The sequence below is a fragment of the Natator depressus genome, chromosome 3 (assembly GCF_965152275.1).
Source record: "Natator depressus isolate rNatDep1 chromosome 3, rNatDep2.hap1, whole genome shotgun sequence".
Lineage (NCBI taxonomy): Eukaryota > Metazoa > Chordata > Testudines > Cheloniidae > Natator > Natator depressus.
Genome location: NC_134236.1, coordinates 86,911,747 through 86,929,910, shown reverse-complemented (window position 1 = coordinate 86,929,910; position 18,164 = coordinate 86,911,747). Strand labels below are relative to the sequence as shown.

General features: G+C 43.0%; 1 protein-coding gene across 1 annotated transcript in view; it reads left to right on the top strand.

Moving 5' to 3' along the window:
* The first annotated feature begins 23 nt into the window (after positions 1–23).
* TUBE1 (tubulin epsilon 1) overlaps positions 24–18,164 on the top strand; it is a 29,933-nt gene continuing 11,792 nt past the window's right edge. Inside the window, exons 1-9 of the mRNA XM_074948261.1 lie at positions 24–224; positions 301–374; positions 3,153–3,205; positions 8,410–8,467; positions 9,119–9,234; positions 10,566–10,687; positions 12,756–12,943; positions 15,055–15,230; positions 17,464–17,604. Coding sequence (XP_074804362.1) covers positions 200–224; positions 301–374; positions 3,153–3,205; positions 8,410–8,467; positions 9,119–9,234; positions 10,566–10,687; positions 12,756–12,943; positions 15,055–15,230; positions 17,464–17,604 — 953 coding nt within the window. The 5' untranslated portion in view covers positions 24–199. The remainder of the gene's footprint in view (positions 225–300; positions 375–3,152; positions 3,206–8,409; positions 8,468–9,118; positions 9,235–10,565; positions 10,688–12,755; positions 12,944–15,054; positions 15,231–17,463; positions 17,605–18,164) is intronic.

Sequence of the window (18,164 nt, the reverse complement as noted above, 5' to 3'; positions counted from 1 at the left end):
AGACAGGAGAGCGGATGGTACCTTCCACGCCGAGCCTGGCGCTTGCGTGAGCCTCACCCGCCCGGCGCCGGGCGCGCGAGGGGCGGGGCTTTCGGAAGCCTGGTGCGGAGTAGGCGGGGCCAGCTCCCCGCCGGTTGGAGGAGGCGGAGCCGCCGTTATCGCCCGCGCGACCCTAGTAACGGCCCCTGGAGCGGCGAGCATGACCCAGTCGGTGGTGGTGCAGGGTAAGCCGGTGTGATCCCCCCTCCCCCACTCCAACCCCCCCCAGCCCCGCTGACCCGTGTCTCTCCCCATTTGCAGTGGGCCAGTGCGGGAACCAGATCGGCTGCCGCTTCTGGGACCTGGCGCTGAGGGAACACGCCGCCGTCAACAAGGTAACGGCCCCCAGGAGCGGCCCCAGCTGCCGGGCGACGCAGCGTCAGCTCCCGGGGCGGAGCGGCCACCGGGTTGCTCCTGGGCGCGCGCCGCGTCGGCCGCTGATTCTGAGCAGAGCCCGGGACCCCCGCCCTGAGCGCGGCTGCCCAGCCGGGGCCGCCCCCGTGGAAGGTCGGCGCTGAGGTCCCGTTCGTCCCCGCCCTCGGTGGCGGCTCCGCGCGGTGTCTCCCCAGCGTCTGTCTGCGCCTCCGGGGGCCGGGGCAGCCTGAGGACTGGGGGTTACTGGGCTGGACGCCGGGGGGACTCCCTGGCCTGTGCAGCGCAGCCCCTGGGAATCTGAAATCGCACCGGGGTGAGCACGAGCAGTTCCTCCCACAGCCCCGCCGCTGGAGCCGCCCCGCGCGCTGCCTTCCCACTTCGCCGGGAAATTAGTGGCTTCGAAATTTCCCATGAACTCCGCCTCCCGAGAAAACCTCCTTTGGGAGGGAAACCCCAATGCATGAAACAAAGTCTGCTCTGGGGACCCAGACAGCTGCGGAGTGAAACTGACATGCTCAGCAGTCACCTGCTGGGTAGGGGCTCTGCCCCATAGCCCTCCAAAGCCTTTGTAAGTTTCACTTTCTGCAAATTTCAGTTAACCAAAAATTTTCTTTTTCTCATAGGAAAAATCCCAAGGATGGCTCCTGGGTAGGCCTGGCAGGCTCTTGACAGTTTCACAGGGCCTTCCAGGCCCAACCAGGAGCCATCCCCTTTGACTTTTTCCTCATGAGAAACAGAAATTTTCTGGTAAATTGAGACAAATTCAGTTTTGTGAAAAGGGCATTTTTCATCTGAATGATTTTCTGACAGACTTTCAGCTCCAGCTAGGACTGAGCAGTTAGTACTGCTTTTCCTTTTCCAAGTACTATGTAATTGTTTCCCATAAGGAACCTTTCATGATGCAGCCAATTATCCTACATTGTCCTGCTATGGGTTTCTTCCACTTTCCTCTGAAGTATCTGATGCTGGCTGCTGTTGCAGACAGGATACTGGACTAGATGTACCTAGGGTCTGATCCAGTATGGCAGTTACTATGTTCCCTTCTCTGTCCTCCTTCTTCTGGTGTCCCATGTCCTTCCATCACAATCGGGTTTTTCCAGTGTTGGGCACGTAAGGTCTGGTCTGTAGCCCTGGCAAGATCTTCCATGGCTCATGGCTCCTCCAGGAGCTGACAGACATGGTTTACATGTGACTGCAGTGAAATATATCTGGGTCATTGAAATAACCCCACTGCCGCATATTGACTTTTGACCTGCCAGCTCTTGTTCTGAGGTGATTTAAACATCTCTAGGTTGACCAGTCCTTCTCTTCGCCTGAGGGAATGTGTTTGCCAGTTTTAGTCCTGCTAAAGCCTATGTGCTCCCTGTGCAAGTCTTTTTAAGTCCTGCAAACTATATTACTACAGTTCTGCTTATGCAAATACACAAAAATACACTCCTCTCTAGCCCATGGTACTCTGACAGATCTAGTCACTGCCAAAGGGCGTGCATATTTTCTCACTATTGTACTAACATTGATTTGCAGTATGGTGGCCTGTTGATTTTTTGGCATTACAAATAGTACAGTCTATGAAGGTATGTGAGCATTGCTCCGAAAAGTGATTTAGTTATCAAAACACATGTAGACCTTGAACAAAAAATTAATGTTTAGTTCTTTGGCTGTCAGATGTGATCACAAGGCAACAGCAGTGATTTTTCTAGAAAAAAGTTGAGTATATACATCAATAAAGAACACTTGGGGCCCAATTCTCTATTGTCCCACAGGCAAATTATGTGGCTTCAGCTTAAAGGGGCAGCGACAGACCCTGGGAATCCCACCCCTTCAGGGGGCTTGCCCAATTGACATAGAATCAGTGGAGCATCTCTACACCGCTCCCCTTCCACATCCCTGTATAGTGTGTGTATTTGGAACGCTGCTGTGGTCCAACTATTCTCTACTTCTCATGGTCAACAGCAAATAGAGTGTATATCAGAGCGGCCCTGGGGTTTCTCTAACTTATCCAAGTAGGCCCCCGGCAGGGTCCAAAATACAAGGAGTATAAAGGTTCACTAAAGTCACCGTTGGTCCCTTCTCCATTTCTATGTTCAGCACAGGGACAGAGTAACAGATAAATGGGCCCAGTAATTAGCATGCCAAGGACCCCTGAATGGAAATGTGTCCAATTTGCAAGGAATATATAGACATGATTTAAAGAAAATGTCAATGTGTTAATAAAGATAGTGGTGGACAGTCCTTTTGGGCTACCTTGCTTCAAAGCAGCTAGTACTGGCCCCAGTTGTGACAAGATATGGGACTAGATGGAATACTCCTCTGATTCATTATGGCAAATACTATGTTTCTAGTATTGTATTCAGCAACACAGCTTTCATTTTCAGCTGTTTAGTGAGCAGCTATACTGAAGATATGGATCAGCTATAATACCATAACAAATACACGTAAAGCAGTTAGCTAAGCTCGTTCTATTGCTAATTAATGTATTTTTTCATAAAATACAAAAATCTTCAAAAACACAAAATTAAAGAAAATATAATATTGGTTGTGATTTGTTAAATCTTATGTTGAATAAAATGTTTCTTATTGAATGAATGGTTTACTTTCATAATTTCAAATTCTATGTATATTTTTAACTAAATACTGTTGTATAGTGTTAGCCAAAAATAGCAGAGAATCTCTAAAATTGCACACTTAAAACTTAACTTAAGTCAAAACTTAACTTGTGCAACGTTTCTGTTTTTCAGAAAGGAATTTATGATGAAGCATTAAGCAGCTTCTTTAGAAATGTGGATACCAGGTAAGCTTTGCTGTATCAAGAGAGCTATTTGAAATTTATCACAGTAATTGATTTCAGTAGCTCAGCAATCCCGATCTGCTATTGCCCATAATAAACTACAGTTTTATCTGTGTTTCAGGTCAAACTACTAATTGTGCTAGAAAGAGATCCTAACATCTTGTACTTTCATACATTGTGTCTATCCTCCTCCTCCTTTTTGATATAGACCTTTGCTATTCTAAGTCTATGAAAGTATTCTCCTCCTCCTTCACCCTTCTCCCTCCTGCCAAAAAAAAGCAGTCAGTTAATAACTGCACATTAATTTTCCTTTAAAATAAAATGTATTCTGCTTCAGCCACTCAGTCATATTCAAATGTCAGGCTTTATAATTATGATTTTTAGTGTTGATTGGGGATCTTGCAAGAGGAATTCATTTAAGAAGCACAAACTGTGCAGGCCTTGAAAATTTACCTAACCTTTTCTAGCATGAGCACGAGAACCCATAGCTAGAAAGAAAAACAAACCCACCTATCCCACCATACTGGCGCCCCTTCTACTCCTCCCTGCTTACACATGTGCATCTACACCACATACTCTGTAACTTAATTAAAGGAATAAAACAGTTGTGCTGCTTCCCATGCATGGTATTTAGCTGTAACACTATTAAGCAGCTTTCTATCTAATATGATGGTGGATCAGTAGCTGCAAGATAATTAAGGTTGTGTGGCAATGTTCAATTATAAGAGTGGCTTTAAACCTTTATTTTGTAAAGACTTCATTGAAATGGCAAAAACCAAAATACAGACAATAAGTTTAGAGTATTATTTGAATTTTGGATTGACTCACTTAGATTTCTTGCAAAAAGAGCATAAAGGAAGAACATGCTGCTTTGGCCACATTGCTGCTCCTCATATGCTGATTCCTTGAATACCAGTTATACATCAATATGTTTGTCCATAGACTGCTTTATAACTTTTTTTTGCCGTAACAGAAAATGGATGTCAAGGTGAACCCACCAGATTTTAGTTTGATGACAAATCTGCTGCAGCACAAATGCCATCGCCCACTCAGGGAGGGCGGGGAAGGGAGAGTGTGTGTACCTCATCAAATCATAGATGAGGGTTGGAAGAGACCTCAGGAGGTCATGTAGTCCAGCCCCCTGCTCAAAGCAGGACCAACCCCAACTAAAGCATCCCAGCAAGGGCTTTGTCAAGCTGGTCCTTAAAAACCTCTAAGGCTATAGATTCCACCACCTCCCTAGGTAACCCATTCCAGTGCTTCACCACCCTCCTAGTGAAATAGTTTTCCTAATATCCAACCTAGACCTCCCCTACTGCAACTTGACGCCATTGCTGCTGCTTCTGTCATCTGCCACCACTGAGAACAGCCCAGTTCCCTCAGCCTCTCCTCGTACATCATGTGCCCCAGCCCCCTAATCATTTTAGTTGCCCTCTGCTGGACTCTCTCCAATTTGCCCACATCCTTTCTGTAGTAGGAGACCCAAAACTGGACGCAGTACTCCAGATGTGGCCTCACCAGTGCCAAATAGAGAGGAATAATCACTCCCCTCAATCTGCTGGCAGTGCTTCTACTAATGCAGCCCAATATGCCATTAGTCTTCTTGGCAACAAGGGCACACTGTTGACTCATATCCTGCTTCTCGTCCACGATAATCCCCAGGTCTTTGCTGCAGAACTCCCGCTTAGCCAGTCGGTCCCCAGCCTGTAGCAGGGCCTGGGATTCTTCCGTCACTTGTCACTCTGCACTTGTCCTTGTTGCACCTCATCAGATTTCTTTTGGCCCAACCCTCCAATTTGTCTATGTCACTCTGGACCCTATCCCTACCTTCCAGCGTATTTACCTCTTCCCCCCCCCCTTCTTAATGTCATCCGCAGACTTGCTGAGGGTGCAATCCATTCCATCATCCAGATAATTAATAAAGATGATGAACAAATCCAGCCCCAGGACCAACCCCTGGGGCACTCCGCTTGATACCAGCTGCCAACTAGACATAGAGCGTTGATCACTACCTGTTGAGTCAGATGATCTAGCCAGCTTTCTATCCATTTTATAGTCCATTCATCCAATCCATACTACTTTAACTTGCTGGCAAGAATTACTTTGGGAGACTTTAGCAAAAGCTTTGAAAAAGTCAAGATATATCAGGTCCACTGCTTTCCCCATATCCTGAGCCAGTTATCTCATCATAGAAGGCAATCAGGTTGGTCAGGCATGACTTGCCCTTGGTGAATCCATGTTGACTGTTCCTGATCACCTTCTTGTCCTTCAGGTTCTTCAGAATGGATTCCTTGAGGACCTGCTCCATGATTTTTTCAGGGACTGAGGTGAGGCTGACTGGTCTGTAGTTCTCCAGATTCTCCTTCTTCCCTTTTTTAAAGATGGGCACTTTTTCCAGTTGTTTGGGACTTCCCCCGGTCACCGCAAGTTTTCAAAGATAACGGCCAATGGCTCTGCAATCACATCAGCCAGTTCCTTTAGCACCCTCGGATGCATTGCATCCAGCCCCATGGATTTGTGCTTGTCCAGCTTTTCTAAATAGTCCTTAACCAGTTCTTTCACCACTGAGGGCTGCTCACCTCCTCCCCATACTGTGCTGCCCAATGCAGCAATCTGGGAGCTGACGTTGTCTGGGAAGACCAAGGCAAAAAAAGCATTGAGTACTTCAGCTTTTTCACATCATCTGTCACTAGGTTGCCTTCCTGATTCAGTAAGGGTCCCACACTTTCCCTGACAACCTTCTTGCTAACATACATTGTCAAGGTTCCTCCCCCACTCTGAACTCTAGGGTACAGATGTGGGGACCTGCATGAAAAACCTCCTAAGCTTATCTTTACCAGCTTAGGTCAAAACTTCCCCAAGGTACAAAATATTCCACCCTTTGTCCTTGGATTGGCCGCTACCACCACCAAACAAATACTGGTTACTGGGGAAGAGCTGTTTGGACACGTCTTTCCCCCCAAAATACTTCCCAAAACCTTGCACCCCACTTCCTGGACAAGGTTTGGTAAAAAGCCTCACCAATTTGCCTAGGTGACTACAGACCCAGACGCTTGGATCTGAGAACAATGAAGAAGCATTCAGTTTTCTTACAAGAAGACTTTTAATAAAAATAGAAGTAATTAGAAATAAGAAATCCCCCCTGTAAAATCAGGATGGTAGATACCTTACAGGATAATTAGATTCAAAACATAGAGAACCCCTCTAGGCAAAACCTTAAGTTACAAAAAAGATACACAGACAGAAATAGTTATTCTATTCAGCACAATTCTTTTCTCAGCCATTTAAAGAAATCATAATCTAACACGTACCTAGCTAGATTACTTACTAAAAGTTCTAAGACTCCATTCCTGGTCTATCCCTGGCAAAGACAGAATATAGACAGACACACAGACCCCTTGTTTCTCTCCCTCCTCCCAGCTTTTGAAAGTATCTTGTCTCCTCATTGGTCATTTTGGTCAGGTGCCAGCGAGGTTACCTTTAGCTTCTTAACCCTTTACAGGTGAGAGGAGATTTCCTCTGGCCAGGAGGGATTTTAAAGGGGTTTACCCTTCCCTTTATATTTGACATACATGTAGAAACCCTTCTTGTTACCCTATACATCCCGTGCTAGCTTCAACTCCAGTTGTGCTTTGGCCTTCTTGATTATATCCCTGCATGCTCAAACAATATTTTTATACTCCTCCCTACTCATCTGTCCAAGCTTCCACTTCTTGTAAGTTTCCTTTTTGTGTTTAAGCTCACCAAAGATTTCTCTGTTAAGCCAAGCTGGTCACCTGCCATTTTGCTATTTTCTGCACAGCGGGATGATTTGTTCCTGTGCCCTCAATAAGGCTTCTTTAAAATGCAGCCAACTCTCCTGGACTCCTTTCCCCCTCATGTTATTCCCCCAGGGGATCCTGCCCATCAGTTCCCTGAGGGAATCAAAGTCTGCTTTTCTGAAGTCCAGGGTTCGTGTTCTGCTGCTCTCTTTTCTTTCTTTTGTCAGGATCCTGAACTTGACCGTCTCATGGTCACTGCTGCCCAGGATGCCACCCATTTCTACTTCCCCTACCAGTTCTTCCCTGTTGGTTCCTCCAGCACTTGCACCAGGAAGTTGTCCCCAACACTCTCAAAAAACTTCCTGGATGGTCTGTCCACCGCTGTATTGCTCTCCCAGTTGATGTCAGGTTGATTGAAGTCCCCCATAAGAACCAGGGCCTGTGTTCTGGAAACTTCTGTGAGTTGTCCGAAGAAAGCCTCGTCTACCTCCACCTTCTGGTCTGGTGGAATATAGCAGACGCCCACCACAACACCACCATTGTTACTATTGCCTCGAAACTTAACCCAAAGACTCTCAACAGGCTTTTCTCCAGTTTCATCCTAGAGCTCTGAGCAATCATACTGCTCTCTTATATGCAGTGCAACTCCTTCACCTTTTCTCCCCGGCCTGTCCTTCCCGAACAGTTTATATCCATCCATGACAGTGCTCCAGACATGTGAGTTACCCCACCAAGTCTCTGTTATTCCAATCACATCATCGTTACTTGACTGTGCCCTGTAGCCTAGGGGGAAGTTCCTGAACTGGAAAAAAAGGAGAGTAGGAGCTCAAATCTAACCTCTGAGTGCTGTTTAAATTCCCAAACAATTCATTACCTTTATAATTAACTAGGTTATGAAACGTAACCTAGAAGATAGTGAAGAGCTGCTGAACGCTCCCCTACCCTTTTTTTTTTTTTTTTAAATAAGTTAGTTGAGAGCTTATGCAAGGTCACTGCAGGAACAGGACTCAGGTTTTTCTTTTGACAGGCCCAGATATTACACACGGCACCATACTGCATTTCAGAGTGATTAAACCAGTCTAGTTGTCCTCTGTCTAACCACTGTATACTATACTCCTCTCCCAGAGCCAGGGCTAGAACCCAGCTACGAGTAGGGGGATGTTCCTGATGGTAAATATTTCATGCTGACCATCTTAACATCACGTGAAGTTGTCCTTAAGATATTATCAGTGGGATGGGATCCTGTAAAGATTTTATTTTAGGGAATTTCCATTAAGACTTTGCTAGTGGAATGTGGTGTTTGTGTGTGAGGGGAAGTGTTATTGTTTTGCATTGAGCCAAACCTCTATGGACAGCAGAGATCAATGAGAAGGAAAGAGAATTTTAATAATACTGTATCACTTCCAAAATGGTTTTGATCTTATAAAACATTTCTCCCTTTTCCAGAAATGATGGTGATGGTGCTGATATTCACAAAGGAAAAATCTTCTCTTTAAAAGCACGAGTAAGACCATCTATAAAGTTAATTTTGTATACATTGCATACTTATGACTGTAAAGAGCTCATGGTTTAAACTTCCTGTGTTTACCTTTTGTCTTAAATGCACAATTTTAGACATGTTTCTCAAACTGAAACTGAAATTTCTTAGTTCCACAGATTAGTGTAACAGTATTAGAGTCCACTTCGCAGGCAGACTTCAATAATAATTTAAAATGTATAATTTAGGAAAATGATTGTGTAGATCACATGTATAGTTGGTGTTTGTTTGGAGGGGGCAGTAAAGGGTTTTATCTGAGCCATTTATGTTAACTAAGTTTTTAAGAGGAAACATATCTTTGAAAAGCTATGGCAATTTTTTTTTTGTTACTAAGTATTCAGCATGTTATGCATTTAACCCTTGAAGTTTTGAACAGCATAAACAAAAGTTGAAATAACTGAAATAATGCTTCATTAAATTTTGTCTTCTGACAAGGAGATCAAGGTGAATTTTTCTAGAGTCGGCTTCTCAGTCATAGTGTATCTTTTAAAATAAGATCTTTCTCCCTGAAACTTTAAAGGAACAAGAAACCTTTTATCTTGCAAGTACTTGCATCCTTTTGTGTAACTATTTCAAAGAGTGGCATACTGACTGAACTAAAAATTTTCTTTCTCTAAGGCTCTCTTGATTGACATGGAGGAGGGTGTAGTGAATGAAATTCTGCAGGGGCCATTGAGAGATGTGTTTGATAGCAAGCAGCTCATCACAGATGTTTCTGGTTCAGGGAACAACTGGTGAGAATAAACTCTTCTTCGCAAAGCAATTTTAGCTACTAATAGATGGCAGTTGAAAAGGGAAATGTTAGCAATGTCTTTCAAGAGAATTCTATTGCACTGGGGGGAACTGAGCCACATTAACAGTAAATCTGAGAGTTGCTGTCACCTTGAGAAGAACTTTGAAAAGCACTTTATTTATGAATCATTCTGCTGATATATCATTTCTTCTGTGTTTCTCTTCCCTCACTGTTTTTTGTTACTTGGCCTACTTGCATGAAGAAAGGATTGTTTGTCTTAGGCATTCTCCTGCTCCAGCGGCTCATTCTTCATTGGAGGTCATAATCTAGTTTGGGACATTTATGCAACTTGCTTGGAGACTGAGTGAGGAGTGAATAACAGAAGCAGATGAATTTCTGACTTCTAGCAACACAGATCCTGACTTTTTGCATATACGCCAAGTCACAAAGGGAGGAGAAACTCAGAATAAAGTAGATAACCGAACAAATTTCCAATCTTTCTCTGAAGTGTTAGCACAATACTCGGCTCACTAAAGAGTTCTAAGGCCTGGTCTACGCTGGCGGGGGAGGGGGGGTTGATCTAAGTTACACAACTTCAGCTATGTGAATAACGTAGCTGAAGTCGACGTACTTAGATCTACTTACTGCAGTAAGTCGACGGCTGACGCTCCCCCGTCGACTCTGCCTGCGCCTCTCGCTCTGGTGGAGTACCAGAGTCGACGGGAGAGCGCTCAGCGGTCGATTTATCTAGAGTAGACGTGATAAGTCGACTCCTGCTGGATTGATCGTTGCCCATCCGTCCAGCGGGTAATGTAGACAAGCCCTAAGCAATATCCCAAAGTAGGGAGCAATGCAGCAGTTGAGAATCCCATAATATTGAGTCTCTTAACACATTAGTATATTGGTCATTATAGGTAGAGCGGTACTGGAAAAAACCTTGGTTTTACCTCCAGTAATTGTTGTAACTAAGAGCTCCAGTATTCAGAGCTCCTATAATAAAAACAAATGAAAACTGACAGACATACTAAATAGTGAACTGGATTTTTCCCCTTAATGTGGGTGTCTAACTTCCATTGATAGTAAGAGGTTGAAGGAAAAATAGTCCCCTTCCTTCCCATTTGTGACTTTAAAAAATTATTAAATAAGCAGTACTTCTGTGTTATGCTGTATCATAATTTTGTACATGCTTCCAACATCAGAATTTATTTTTCTATGAGAACAAAATACTGAGTACAGATTCTGAACCATTCAACTGTATATACAGACAAGAATAGGAAGTATAGAGTACAAAGCTTAAGTTTAAACTTTCTTAATCATTTCTCATATATGTAGGGCTGTAGGTCATAAACTGTATGGCTGTCGGTACCGGGAACACATTGTGGAAAAGCTGAGGAGGACGGCAGAACACTGCGACTGCCTGCAGTGTTTTTTTGTAATTCATTCAATGGGAGGTGGTAAGCTTTTTTTCATGGTTAACATGTCTGCAAATGCCACAAGTGAAAAAGGAACTAGATTTTGAAAATTTTTAACTTTTTAATATAAGACACTGGTAACATGGTAAGGAATTTTTTTTAATCAACAAATACCCTTTAAGTCAAGTTAGTAGTTATAGTAATATTACCGTAGCAACTTGGGTTCCTGTTTCATGACTAGGGCTCCTTTTTGTTACACTGTATACACAGAACAAAAAGACAATCCCTGCCCCAAAGAGCGTACAATCCAAGTATAAGACCAGAGACAACAGATGGATACAGACAGATGGGGGCGCACAAGGAGACCATACTGGTCAGTGTGATAGGCAATAGGTCTAAGTACATAAGTGCCTAATGATTTTCAAGGGTTGTTTTTTTTTTGTAGGCATCACAGAAAAGCAGAGTTTTAAGGAGGATAATGAGGTAGCTTAATTTTTTTGTGTTTCTATCTGTGATTTTTTTTTGTTTGTTTGTTTCCATCTGTGATTTTCTGTTCTGCCTTGGGGTGTTTGGACCATGACTGTCGGACCATCCTGCTCCCACAGGGTTTTCTTCTAACTTTTTTACCTATTATCAACATAAATGAAGTGTTCTCCTAGTACCATTTTTTTGTAAATGTATCCAAGGGGAACCTTGTGCAATGACAACTTTGGTTTTAGCATATTGGCACCAAACTTGAACAACTTCAGTGCTGTTACGTTAAGAGAAGATAGTTTAAATGACTAGGATCTGAAAACTGAATATGAAAGTAGCCCACTGTTTCCATGTATCTTTGTGCTGTGTCTTCAGTGTAATATGCTTAGTTTGAGAGAACCTGCTTATTACTACTCTCAGCATTGCAGAAAAGCAGTTATATTCTCCTCATCCTCCAGCCTCATAATTGAAATTGCCAGCTGCTAGGATTCCAGAACATTAGCTGTCCAAGGCAGAAGATCCACAGCTTAATTTTCAGGTCTCTGATTTGAACTTAATGTTGACAGTAAAGAAAAGGGGGGAAATCATGTTCTGACTTGAAAACCAAGCAAACTTAATAAGGAAGTCACTGAAGGAAAAATAAATTTGAACACCAAAAAGTACCACTTGCAGTCATCTCTCTGAGTATAATTACACTCTAACATACAAACTGTACTATACAAAACTCATTATGTAGATACCCTGCCTTTTCCCAGGATGATATATCTACACACACAAGCTGAAGATGCTCTTTTACCTGCATTATTGTTCTACTTGAATCTGTAGTTTAGGCTTAAGTAGAAATACACACTGATGGGATACAATATTTAAGTTTTCTAAAAAGAGTCCAAAACCACATCTTTTATAAATATCCATGCTTATGTTTTTAACAATAAAGTTAGCTAGACACTAGAAATAACTTGCTAAGAGGAGTCATGGTCCCATCACAAGAAATGTTCCACAGTAGACTAGATGTAACACTTAAGGGTATTTCATAAAAGCTTAGTACAAGAGCTGGTCTGGAATTTTTCAACTAAAAGTTTTTCAGTCAGAAAACACGAATTCATCCAAACAAACTTTTTACGGAAAAGGGTCATTTTTCATAGATTCCAAGGTCAGAAGGGATTTAGATCATAAAGTCTGACTTCCTATATAGCAGAGGCCATAGAACTTCCCCAAAATAATTCCTACAGCAGACTTTAGAAAAACGTCCAGTCTTGATTTAAAAATTGTCAGTGATGGAAAATCAACCAGGATCCCTGTTAAACTGACAAATTTCCCATTTCAAAAAAATTTTTTTTTTAATTTAGAAATTGTTTCAACATTTCTTCAGCTGACCCAAACAAAAATTGTTTTCAGATTTTTGGTTCACAAAAATGTTCAAGATTTCAAATTCTTATCCCAGTTCAGGATGGAAAAACCTTTTCCTGTCCAACTCTACTAAATCCCTCTGTGATCACCGAGTGCTGAGCTCTTATGAAAGTCTGGTCTGTAATGTACAAAGAAATCCTGTGTTTCAGAGGGGATTTAAATAATTCAGGATGTTGTTTTAAGCATTATCTCTTTTCATTGTAACTATTTTCTTAATTATTCTTAGGGACAGGATCTGGTCTTGGTACTTTTGTACTAAATGTACTTGAGGATGAGTTCCCAGAAGTATATAGATTTGTTACTTCAGTTTACCCTTCTGGGGAGGATGATGTCATTACTTCTCCATATAATAGTGTTCTGGCTATGAAGGAACTTAATGAGCATGCGGACTGTGTGCTTCCAATTGAAAATGAAGTAAGAGAGAGTATTAATATTCTTGTCAATTTCTCTTGTGGTGTACATTACGTAGGAAGTGTTTCTTCCTTCTCTGTATTGATGAACAGGAAAATGTTATCCTGAAACTTATTTTCAAAAAGAGCCAAAGTGGCTTGGGCTCATACGTCACTTTTGAAAATGAGACTTAAGGTTAAGGTTGCCAACTTTCCCATTTCTGAAAACTGGACACCCTACTCCTCCCCCGAGGCCCCACCCTCTCCCCCAAGGTTCCGCCCTCCATTCACTCCTCCCCCTCCTCCACCCTGCGCCCAGCCTGGGGACCGCCACACTCTGCCTACCCCACCATTTACCTGCGGGGGGCACTCTTTGCATAAGCCACTCACGTCACACAGCTTGGAGCTGGGGATAGAACCCAAGATTCCTGATTTCCAGCCCCCCGCTCTAACCTACTATTCCCCACTCCCCTCCCAAAGCCAGGAAGAGAACCCAGGAGTCCTGACTCCCAGCTCCCCACATCAGCTCCTCCAGGCCCCCAACACTGAGGCAAGGTACGGTTCCAAACACGCTCAGATGTCCCTTGCTTGTCTGGGTCCACGGAACTGGGGGTAGGGGGCTGGTCACTTCCATCTGGGGAACTTGCCCCGTTGTTTGTAGCCCCCCTTCTCCCCCCTCTCCCCTCCCCCCCAGCAGCGGTGACCTGCTTGGCCTGGCTGGCTTCAGAAAACTTGCACAGAAATATTGGTTCTGGGGTCTCCCCACTTCTTTCAAGGGGTTTAATGAGCCTCCGCTCCTGGTTCCTCTGCACCCCACGGCGAGGGGCTCTTGAGGCCCCGGCTCCCGGGGCCCCAGCTCCCAGGCTACTTTGGCTAAGGCTGGAGCTGGCTGGCTGCAATGCACTGAAGTCTGCCAACTTCCGCTGCCCAGAGAGAGCAGGCACCCGAGTTCCCAGGGAGTAGTGCCGGGGGGCAGCCAGGGTCCTACCTGGGCAGTGATCATGCCGTGCAGGGAGCGGGGATGGGCAGCCTGGCCCGTCAGGGGAAGTGGCCCCATGCGGTGCAGCGTGCCGAGCCCAGGCCCCTCTGCAACCGGCAGGGGGGCGAGCAGATCCAAGCACTGCTCTCCAAACGGCCCCTCTCCCAACATCCGCGCCCCGTAGGTAGTGGGCTGCCCCCTTCCTTCCTGTGGCCTCTCCCTCGTGCTTGAAGCTTGCCCTCCCCTCACCCACTCTGCTCGCAGCACCAGTGCGAACCTGTGGGCACTCCCCAGCCCTGGGCCGGCTCCCTCCTCAGTCAGACCTGCCTCCCTGGGCTGTGAGAGGCCTCCTGTAGCCGTAGCTGATGCTCTCCGTCAGCAGCTGAACAGCTGCTGATCTTCCCTCCCTCTTGGCAGGGAGGTTGATCACATTTACTCTGGTAACCGGACTTCTAGTGTCCGGTCAGCAGTGCTGACCGGACACTGCCAGGTTCCCTTTTCGACTAGACTTTGCAGTCAGAAACCGGACATGTGGCAACCCTACTTAGGACCCTAAAGTTATTTTGGGGTTTTTTTGAAAATTTTATCCTTATTTTGGGAATCATTTAAAAATTGCCCAGTACGTTTCCCCTTCCTTACAGAAATGGTCTGTAGCAGGGAATTTTATTCCCATGTCTGCTTTAAGGTAAACAGTAAATGATTGCAAAAACCCTTGTTTTTAAGGTCCTTATTCTCAATATATGGCTACTGGTTTATAAACAAAATTGTCCCCCATGCAAAAGTGAATTTTTTTGTTTGAAAAAACTCTTTTGTACTCTCTTTTGAATTATATGAACATGCGAACAAATATCCTATTTAGAAAATACAGGTTTTTCTGTATTTGAATAAAAGTTAAACTTGTTTGAGTTAAGCTTCATATTTCCTTGACACATTTTAAGAAAAGCAGTTCAAAAATACATTTAGTCAATTGCGAATGACCAAACTGTGAAGTGAAGCAGACTTCAAACTGTTAACTTTAGCTACTGTGCTTAAATTTTTGTTCTTAGGTTCTAAGTTTAACTGAAATGAACAGGGACACTGAATGTGAAAGCTCTATGTACAGGAGTATCTGGAAGCTTTTTTTTATTATAATTATTTCATTTTGTCTTCTCTCCAAGTCTTTATTTTCTATAGTTAGTAAAATTCATCAGATGACCAATTCTGGAAAGCTAGGATCAACTGTGAAACAAAACAGCTTGTTAACCTCAAGTGCAGGCAGTATCAAAACTGAACAGGAGAAGCCATTTGATGCTATGAACAATATTGTGGCCAACTTGCTGCTGAACCTGACAAGGTAATCTTACTGAGTATTCCACTATGCAAGTAATGCTGCGAGAGATAGTATGCACAATGGATGTTCTGCACGTCTGAAAATATTGATACATTCTCAGTTTGGTATTAGTCAGCTGTTGTAATTAAGAGTTAATAAGCACTGTTCAAGTCTTGTAACAGCAGTCTAAAGAACCCACTTCAGGGGGTAATTTGGCAAAGTGGCTTACATTTTAGCATGAGGAAACTACTGTAGAACCCCTAAAAGGGATATTGAATTAAATCCTGTCCCATTGAAGTCAATGGCAAAACTCTCATTGACTTCAGTGACACCCCTCTGACATTCAGTAGGAGAAATCCTGAACTGTGGTACAGATGAAGAAAGAGGTCATCTGAATTCTTAGGACTGATACTTTTCTAACTTGCTAGCCTAGCTTTGCAAACCTATCATGAGAACTTGCCCTTCTCAAAAGAAACTTTTTTTAAAAAAAATCCATGATTTGGCCTAAAGATCTGGTGTGTGTTTGATTTGTGGTGGTGTGGAGGGTTTTTTTAATGATTTACTCACCCATTGGAGGAAGTGATTACTCACCACAGGCAAGTAGAAATTTTTTAAGATGTTCAGGTCTTTGACCCTTACACTGTGTGTCAAGTAGGTGTTAAATAAATTAAAAAGTGAGAAGTTATTAATGAGTGATTTTTCAAAAGACAAACTGAAGTACATTCAAATATAAGAAAATATTTATGTAGCAGAAATGCCATTTCACCTTTATTAAAAATAGGAACCTAATGATACAAGGCAGGGTCTAAACGAATATTACTCAAGTAGTGATACACCACCTCTTGAATATACCTGCTGCCCCCAAAACATTAGTGATTAGTTTTGTATATTAAAGAACTATAAGAACTCCCATTGAAGTTAATTGGGACTTATGCTTTAAGAGTACTGCTCTACTTTTTGTAACTGATTGGTTCAAAAGATGTGTGAATTTATGCAAAATCATTATTAAAATAGGTTTGGTTACTAAAACTGATGTCTAATGATTACTTCTCACTTTTTTTTTTTTAACCATGTAAACTTTTTGTCTAGTGTTTCCAGGTTTCTTGACTCTTTCATCCTGTGAGCATTCCATGTCTCTGGCCTTCCGTCTCCCGCCACCTGCTGCTACCCTGTGAACATTTTGTTTAGGATTGTGACATCAGGATTGTGGCATCCATTTTTTTCTGCTTTTTTTTCCTCTTTTTTTCTCCTTTTGTGGCTGCTCTGTTATCAGTGCAGTACACTCAGTGGGATGGAAGCATAACTCCTCCTCTCTTCTCTCCATTCTTGTCGTCGTCTGTTTATTTGCATAATGCAGTTCTTTTGGTTGAAATGAATTGGTGGAAAGATTCTTGCACATGTATAGATATAGATGATCTGAAGCTTTATACAGTCATACACTGACTCTGTGTTAAACCGAGAGGTTAAAAGACTTTTTGTACATGTTCCTGCTAGCCAATTCTCTTTATTCCAGTTAATGACCATAGCTAACTGTTAACCCCCCATTGTGTTTAGTAGTATAGCAGCCCTTACTGCCTAATCCCTATTCCCAATTATGGGAAATGATCTGCAGTAGTAACCCTGAAATGTCTAGTTACTAAGGGAGTTATCACACCTCAGGCTTATCTTCAGCCAAACACCGCCTCACCGTAGAGCAGTACCTTAACCAGTAAACAGTGGTGCTTAGTGTTAATGTTCAGTGCTTTTTTTTAAAAGACACGAAGGATATTGGTACAAATGTATGAAAAACCAGTAACTCTCACGATAGTGATTGAATCACCAATTCTGCAGTTGGTAAAATGACATTATACTTCATGAGAGAGACAAGTGGGTGAGGTAATATCTTTTATTAGACCAGCTTCTGTTGGTGAAAGAGACAAGCTTTCAAACTCCATGGAGGTCGTCTTCAGGTCTTGGAAAGGTAATTAGAGTGTCACAGCTAAGTACAAGATGGAACATATTGCCTTGGTGGTGCTCGAAAGCTGAACTTTCACCAACAGAAGTTGGTCCAATAAAATAAATCGCCTTGTGTCTCTCATATCATGGGACCATCATGGCTTCAACAACACTGCAAGCATTATATTTCATCTCCATGATGTTCTCTGTTATAGGGAACAACTGGAAAAAATTATGGATATAACAGTAACATATCAAGCTTCTACATAACTTTTTGTAAGTAAATGATTTTGGTTTTATAATAGTACTATTAAACTTTTAGCTCTGCCAGGTTTGAAGGTTCCCTTAATATGGATCTTAATGAAATCAGCATGAATTTGGTTCCCTTTCCTCGACTTCATTACCTGGTTTCCAGCTTGACTCCTCTGTATACGTTGGCTGATGTTAATGTACCTTCTAGAAGGTAGGCGAAACAGACTGTTATGGTGGGAGGCTATGCCATAGCTGAGGTCTGGTTTAAACCCCATTTTTAACTCTTCTAACATCCACAAAAAGAAAACTGCATATTCTATATCTAACCCCAGGATAAAAATTTCTTTGGAAGCCTGTGGGAAAAAATAAAAGAAATTTAAAAGTACTGTGGTATTTCCAAAATTGCCCTGATATTCACCTTAAAAATGTTCTTAATAGTGTTTTATTTAAGCTCAATCTCCACTATGGCTTGGCTTACAAACTCAAAATATGTTTTGTTAGCTTTTCAGAGAAGTGCCTTTTTAGTGGGCTCTTTGAAAATCAGTGAGGGGACTGCAAAGATGTATTATATTAAGAGCTTGGTGATGGGGTGTTTCTACCTCCCACCAAGGAATTGAATCTCACCATTAGAGCAGTGATAGAGGGTGGTGCAGTGCTGGTGAGGGTCCCTGTGCAGGTAAAGGGGAGGGTGGAAGGTTAAGGGGAAATGCAGTGATGATATTCCAGGATGGGGTATGGAGCAGGATGCAGGGAACTGGGAGATGTACCTAT